The 8,142-nt window shown below is 49.1% G+C and overlaps 1 protein-coding gene across 1 annotated transcript; it reads right to left on the bottom strand.

The window, feature by feature from the left end:
* Positions 1 to 1,592: 1,592 nt before the first annotated feature.
* On the bottom strand, positions 1,593 to 6,686 carry LOC145955978 (uncharacterized). Its single transcript, XM_083071532.1, has one exon. It carries the CDS (start codon positions 6,684 to 6,686, stop codon positions 1,593 to 1,595), a length of 5,094 nt encoding a protein of 1,697 aa, XP_082927658.1.
* Positions 6,687 to 8,142: the final 1,456 nt, after the last annotated feature.

Here is an 8,142-nt window from a genome sequence, read left to right as displayed (position 1 = left end):
GTTTAGGGATTACTTGTAATTTGGCCGGTAGCGCCTTTTGTTAGCTCGGCCTTAGGTGTCGGGGGTGTAGGCTGATTTAATTTTTTGTAAGTAGCCATTTTGATCGGCACTGATTAATAGAAATTTATTTCAAGTTGATGAACCGAACGCGCCTCAACCGAGGGTTTTTTCACAACGCGATAGAAACAAAACTTGTGCGAGCGACCGGCTCAATCTGCCATTATTAATAATGAGAGTGCATTTGAATGCTAAGTTAAAATGAATCGGCCTCGGCTTAACCGAGGGTTTTCCCTTTTTCAACTCGGTGGAAATGAAAACTTTTCGAGAGGTCGGCTTAATCGGCCATAATTAATAATGGGACTTCGTTTGGATGCTGTTAAAATGAATCGGCCTCGGGTTAACCGAGGGTTTTCTTTGTGAGAGGTCGGTTAGGTCGGCCATAAGTGATGCCACCGCCATGTATGGTGCGTAGCGGGTTCTTGTTCTACTTACGCGAGTAGGAGGTAGCTCGGCTAAATCGTGATGGGCCCGACCCATTGGGAGTCGGGGCGTTATGTTGGGTTTGGATACTGGTGGTATGCTACTCGGCCTAGATGCGTTCTTAACCGAGGGGGTACTCGGCAGGAAAACCTGTCGGGCTCGGTAGAACGTCGAAGTGGTCGGCCGAGTGATGCTCGGCGTTGGTGCGTGAGTAACGTTTGGCCCAGGTGCATCCTTAGCCGAGGAGGGTACTCGGCAGGGAAACCTGTCGGGCTCGGTGGAACGTCGAAGTGGTCGGCCGAGGGATGCTCGGCGTTGGTGCGTGAGTAACGTTTGGCCCAGGTGCATCCTTAGCCGAGGAGGGTACTCGGCAGGGAAACCTGTCGGGCTCGGTGGAACGTCGAAGTGGTCGGCCGAGGGATGCTCGGCGTTGGTGCGTGAGTAACGTTTGGCCCAGGTGCATCCTTAGCCGAGGAGGGTACTCGGCAGGGAAACCTGTCGGGCTCGGTGGAACGTCGAAGTGGTCGGCCGAGGATTGCTCGGCGTTGGTACGTGTAACGTTCGGCCTAGGTGCATCCTTAGCCGAGGAGGGTACTCGGCAGGGAAACCTGTCGGACTCGGTAGAACGTCGAAGTGGTCGGCCGAGGATTGCTCGGCGTTTGTACGTGTCGATCGAGATCGAATTCCGCATCATTGTGGTCTACATATGCATAATATTGGATGAGGAAAGATAATGAAATAAGTTTTTTATTAATTAAGTGCCTCGTTAAAAACCTTGCCGACTCAAAACCCTCCTTAGGGACAAAAGAGTCGGTCAAGGAAAAGAGTGCACTAGTACATCAGCTGTAATACATCTTTAGGTGAGTTGAGTTCCAAGTTCTAGGGATAAGCTTTCCGGACAGGTGCTCCAGCTTGAATGCTCCGTTATTCAGGTTGTGTCGGACTCGGAAGGGCCCATCCCAGTTTGGGGCGAGCTTCCCTTGCTTCGGATCTTTCCTCGCTTCGCCCGTGGCTCTCCAAACGAGATCTCCTTCTCGGAATGCTCGAGGCTTCACCTTGCTGTCGAACCTTCTCTTGTATCGTTGTTTGGTGGCCTCGGCCACAACCAGTGCTCAGTCTCGAACCTTCTCTATCGCGTCTAGGTTTGTTCGGAGTTCGACTTCGTTGTTTGCCTCATCAAAGTGGGTTCGGCGGAATGACGGTTCCCCGATTTCCACTGGGATCATCGCATCGGAACCATAAGCCATGCGAAAAGGGGTCTCCTGCGTAGTCGATTGGGGGGTACATCGGTATGCCCAGAGCACCTCGGGTAGTTGCTCGGCCCATGCTCCCTTTGCCTCCCCTAGCCGTTTCTTTAATTCTGCCAGGATGACCTTGTTGGCCGACTCGGCCTGCCCATTTGTTTGTGGGTGTTCCACCGAGGTAAACTTGTGTTGTACTCCTAGGCCAGCCAGGAACTCGTTGAGTTTTCGATCGGTGAATTGAAGGCCGTTGTCGGTCACTAGCGTGTGAGGGACGCCGAAGCGGGTGATGACGTTTTTCCATAGGAATTTTTGAACCTGGAGGGCGGAGATGCATGCCAGGGGTTCGACCTCAATCCACTTGGTAAACAAATCCACGGCTACGATGAGGAACTTGCATTGTCCCTTGGCGATCGGAAATGGTCCTAGTATGTCGGCTCCCCAGGTAGCGAATGGCCATGCGGGGGGAATGCAATGTAGTTGCTCGGCCGGCTGGTGGATTAGGTTCCCATGCTTCTGACACGGTAGACACTTCTTCACAAACGCTGCACAGTTGGTGCTCATGGTCGGCCAGTAGTATCCGGCCCGTAAGAGCTTGGAGACAGTTGTCCTTGCTCCTGAGTGCAGGCCGCAGATTCCCTCGTGCACCTCTCTCGTCACATAATCGGCTTCATGGAGGTCGAGACATTTTAGCAGCGGGGTAGAGAAACCACGTTTGTACAGTTGCCCGGCAATGATAATATATCTACTGGCTTGGGTTCGCAAACGTTTGGCCTCGGCTGGATCGTCTGGTGTGACCCCGTCAATGATGAAAGCTTTGATTTCGGCTCGCCAGTCTGGGGGATCTTTCGGTGCGGTGTGGTCGGCATCGACATTTGCTATCAACTCCGTGTCAACACTGGGGTGGTCGATCTTCTGTTGGATGATGGTTCTCAAGTGACCTGGTTTTTTGGTTGTGGCTAGCCTAGCCAACCGGTCGGCTCGAGTGTTGTTCTCTCGTGGGATGTGCTCGACCGACACCTCCTGGAAGTTTGACTTCAGCCCTTGATAAGTGTGGTAGTATTTCATCATCACGTGGTCCTTGACCTGGAAATTACCACCTACTTGTTCGGCCACAACCTTAGAATCGGTCAGACATTTGATTCTCGTCGCGCCCATGTCTTCGGCTAATCTGAGCCCGGCTATCAGGGCTTCGTACTCGGCCTGATTGTTGGAGGCTTTGAATCGAAAACGCAGGGATTGCTCCAAAGTAATGCCCTTCGGCCCCTCTAAGATTACACCTGCTCCGCTCCCCTGGCTGTTTGAGGAGCCGTCCACGTGGAGGGTCCACCATTGTTCTTCGAAGTGGCCGTGGGGGTGAAACTCGTTCACGAAGTCGGCCAGGCATTGCGCTTTGATCGGCCCTCTCGGCTTGTATGCAATGTCAAATTGCGAGAGTTCGACAGCCCATGCCATCATCCTCCCAGCGAGTTCGGGTTTTCCTAGGACTTTGGAAACCGGGCAATCGGTGTGCACGACCATTCGGTGGCTCTGAAAGTAGTGTCTCAAACGTCGGGAGGTATGTACCAATCCGAGAGCAACTTTTTCAATAAGTTGGTATCGGGTCTCGGAATCCTGAAGAAGTCGGCTAACGAAATAGACGGGAACCTGAGAGCCTCCCTTTTCTTGTACCAGAACCGAGCTGATTGCTTCGTCTGATACGGCTAAGTATACCAACAGCGGATCCAAACGGTCCGGTCTCGTCAGGGTCGGAGGGGTCGCCAAAGCTGTTTTCAATGCCGCGAAGGCCTCTTCACATGATTCGTTCCAGGCGAAAGTCGACGCCTTTTTTAAGAGCTTCGTCATCGGAATGATTTTGTCGCCTAGCCGGGGGAGGAATCGGGACAGGGCAACCAGTCTTCCAGAGAGGCGCTGCAATTCCTTCAGGCTGCTCGGGCTCCGCATATCTATTACAGCTTGGCATTTGTCTCGGTTAGCTTCTATGCCTCTCGATGATAGCATAAAGCCGAGAAATTTACCTCCCTTAACCCCGAAAGTGCACTTCTCGGGGTTGAGTCGCATGTTATGTTTACGCAATGCTCCGAATGCTTCGGCGAGGTCGGCCGCGTGATCTTCCATGGAGTTAGATTTCACCACCATATCGTCCACATAAATCTCGATGTTGCGGCCGATTTGATCTCGGAATACCTTGTCCATCAACCTCTGATAGGTTGCCCCAGCGTTCTTCAACCCGAACGGCATTACCTTGTAACAAAAATTGGCGCTTTCGGTGATGAACGCCGTTTTTTCCTCGTCGGCCGGGTGCATTTTTATTTGGTTATAGCCTGAATATGCATCTAAGAAGCTGAAGATTGCGTGCCCTGACGCACCGTCTACAAGCCGATCAATACAAGGGAGCGGGTATGCATCCTTCGGGCAGGCTTTATTGAGGTCGGTGTAGTCGGTACACATTCTCCATTTGCCATTTGACTTCTTGACCAGAACTACATTTGCCAGCCACGTGGTGTAGGTAACTTCTCGGATGAACTTTGCTTGCAATAGTTTTTGCACCTCAACATTTGCAGCCCTTCGTTTCTCGTCTCCCATTTTCCTTTTCTTTTGGGCTATCGGTCGGGCGTCTCGGCACACTGCTAATCGGTGACACAAGAAACCAGGGTCTATCCCAGGCATGTCTGACGCCGTCCAAGCAAACAAGTCTTTGTTGTCTCGGACAGTTTGCCTGACTCGGTTTGCATCAGTTTCGCTCAACTGGGATCCTATTTGGGTGATTTGTTCAGGTGATCGGCCGAGCTGGAAAGGGACGAGGTCTTCGGCGGCCTCAATTCGTTCCACTTCCCCAAAACGAGGATCGAGGTCGATGCTCTCGGCTGTCTCCTGTCTAACCACGTTTACCCTTCTTGCTGTCGCGGGTGGCTCGGCCAGAGGCTGCACCTTCAGGCTAGAGAGGTAACACTCCCTTGCAGTTTTTTGGTCGGCATGCACGGTGATCACCTCCTGCTTATCCCTCGATGGAAATTTCATGCACAGATGGGGGGTCGAAACAATGGCCCCCAACGTGTTGATCGAGGGTCGGCCCAGTAGAACATTGTACGACGTGTTGGCGTGTACCACGATGTATCGGATCTTGATCTCTCGGGAAGTCTTTTGGTCGAACCCGAAACGGGTATACAGGTCGATGCACCCTCTCGTCATCACTCTTTCGCCAGAAAAACCGACCAGGGGTTCGTGATATGGCTCTAAGCTCTCCTCGGGAATCCCTAGCTGCACAAAAGTATTCCAGTACAAGATGTCGGCGGAGCTCCCTTGGTCGACCAGGGTTTTCTTCACGATGCAGTTGTGCATCTCGACTGAAATCACCATAGGGTCGTCTTGGATGGGGTCGACACCACGAAAGTCTCGGTCCGAGAATGTGATGGTCGGCATCCTCGGTGCTTTCTGTTGGTTCACGGTATTTACATCTCGGACTGCTCGGAGGTGCCGCTTTCTAGCCGAAGAGGTGGAGCCTCCTCCGACGAAACCCCCGACGATCGTGTTTATTATCTTTCTCGGCCGAGTGTTGTCTTCTCTTGAATTTCGTGAATGGTCCTTCCTTTCGGCCGAACGGGACCTGTGACGTCGATCCCTTGGTGGTGACGTTCGCCGACTGTATTCTTCGTCTCTCCCTCTTGGTCGGTGGTCTTGCGGTGAGACAAAGTTCTTCAGGTGACCTTGCTTGATAAGGTCCTCAAGCTTGTCCTTTAGCGCCGAGCATTCTTCCGTCGAGTGCCCCCGGTTTCGGTGGAATCGGCATGCTTTCGCCTTGTCCGCCCTTGGGGGCGTGTTCGCTCTTTTCGGAATTATCAAGATTTCCGACGAGAGGGCTTGCTCCAATACCTTAGCCTTGCTAGCGTTGAGGGGAGTGTACGTTGTGTAACGAGGTCCTCTCGGGGGGCGGGAATTTGGGGGGTCGGCATTGATCTCTTTTGTTGGTTCCCGGCTAGATTCCTTCCGGTTGTAATTCTCCTCGGCTCTAGCTTGATTTCTTGTTTCGGCCAACTCTTCCATTTGCATGTATTTTTCAGCTCGGCGTCGGAGGTCATTCATGTCCACAGGTGGCTTTTTGCATAAGCTATTGACGAATGGTCCCGGCCTGAGGGCAGTGCTCAACCGATCCAGTGCCACGGCTGGGTTGAGATCACCGATCTCCATGGCAATCCTGTTGAACCGGTCCATGAAACATCTCAGACTCTCTTTCTTCTCCTGACGCACTCCCGCTAAAGCCAACGAGGTCGTCCTGTACGGCTTGCTCGTCGCAAATTGCAAAGTGAACTGGGATGACAACTCGCCAAACGAGTCGATGGAAGAGTTCGGCAACCTGGTGAACCAGTTTAGAGCTCTTCCTTTCAGTGAGGTGGGAAATATTCGGCACAGGGCCGAGTCGTCTTGGGTGGAGAGAGTTGCCTGCGTCAGGAAAACATTTAGGTGTTCGTTGGGGTCGGAAGTTCCGTCATATTTCTCAATTGGGAGGTTTTTCCAATGATCCATGAGGGTTGTTTCCATTATTCTCCGTGAAAAGGGATGTCTTAGGGAATGGACGGTGGTTTCGGCCCTGTTGGCTATTAATGAGGTGCTCGGCATTCGAGTTACCGGCTCAGTCGGGGCGTGATAGGCAGATTCTTCCACGGCTGTGGGGGTGGACGGCACACAAGTTTGGTTCAGGTTCCGGAGTTCGGCATTCTGCCGCCGTAACTCGGCTAGCTCCCGGGCGTCGGCTTCTCTTTGCCTGCGTATGGTGGCCATTTCTTCCCGCAACGCGCGGAGGTCGTCTTGTAAATTTGGTTGGACCTGCTGTATCACGGGTTCCGGTTGAGTTTGGGGCATTCCGTACGGGTAACGCTCTTGGTTAGTCATGGCGGGATTGGCTTCAGTATTAACGTTGTGAGTCGGTTGGGTCGTTGTTGATTGTCCTTTGCGGGTCACTACCATATCTCGGTCTCAGTCGTAGAGTTAAGAAAGGGGCTGAAAACGTCTCTTCGGCCCCACGGTGGGCGCCAAATGTTCCTGTGTTAGGATACACACTCCAATTATCCTTGTTGTAGTAGGTCGGGTCTTGGGTCTCGGTCTTCTCGTTCAATCCGGGCGGTCCGAAGCGAGAGGGGGGGGGGGTGCCTGCAAAGACACTCCAACGCTCAAGTAAGTACTCGGCGTAATAAATGCGGTAGGTCAAAAGTAGTTGCGTACCTCTCAGGAGTTCTATTTATAGGTGTTCGTGTTGGGCCGTGATTATGGGTTGGGCCCCGGGAAATTAGGGGACTGATCCGAAGTTTATGCTAATTAATTTACTTGTAATTAAGCCTGGTAATGACGTTGACCTTGGCCGACCGTACCGACAAGTTCTGTACGTTCGTGTGGGGTCGGCGGTGTCGGGTACTCAGCGGGTTCGGGTACGCAAAGCGTTCGGATTGCTCGTCCTGTTCGGCACCATACGGTATACATTTATTGATCACCATTCAAATCAAATCAAATAAATTGGTTCTAATTTTGTTGTTTGACCATATTTGACTCAAACCAAATGATGACAATATTGAGTTTTATGACTAACTGTTTAAGTATTTCATTAAGATTTTCTTTTTAAGAGTTGATGCAATTAGAAAAACTTTTCTTCTATTGATATTGATCCGACAATTTATTTTTTTCTTTAACGATCTTACTCATTTACTAGTATTCGATTTTGTACCCTATAAATAACCATTTTTATAACTCAAACTCATACGAAAAGTATTAATTGTTAGAATTTAAATACATTATTAAATATTTATGTTTTAGATATATGAAAGAAAAAAAAGGAAGCTAATTTATATTTGTTCGCAAATTATATAATAAAAAAAACACTTTTTTAGAAAAATGAAATAATTGATTTCGTGAGAAGTTGTTTGAGATAGCTTTTGACTATTAGATTCTTTTCAATTTCTGATTATTTTGAAATTTTGAAACAAACGCATTAAAAATAATATATATATATATATATATATATATATATATATATAGAAGAGGGTTCAAACGATACCTCTGTAACTTTTACTAAGTGTTACATCGCTCAATAACTTTAAATTAAATGTGAATTTTGTAAATCTAACCGTTAGATTGAAAATTCATATTACTTTATATGTGTATATCAAATTTTGTTAAAATTGAACAACAACTTGAGAGTAATCAAAATGTTCATATTTTAGTATATTTTGAAATAAATATATTACGTTAATTTTTTTTTTATAAGAATGAAGTATCAAATCATCTTGGATTAATATAAAATTTTGTATATATGATCTAAGAGTAAAGAACTTTCAATCTAACAGTTGGATTTACAAAATTCATATTTAATTTAATGTTATTGAGCGATGTAACACTTAATAAAAGTTATCTCAGTGTCGTTTGAACCCTC

Source organism: Cajanus cajan, chromosome 3, assembly GCF_000230855.2.
Source record: "Cajanus cajan strain Asha chromosome 3, NIPB_CcT2T_4, whole genome shotgun sequence".
NCBI lineage: Eukaryota > Viridiplantae > Streptophyta > Magnoliopsida > Fabales > Fabaceae > Cajanus > Cajanus cajan.
Note: the sequence above shows the minus strand (reverse complement) of the source record. Positions and strands in the feature narration are given on the sequence as shown.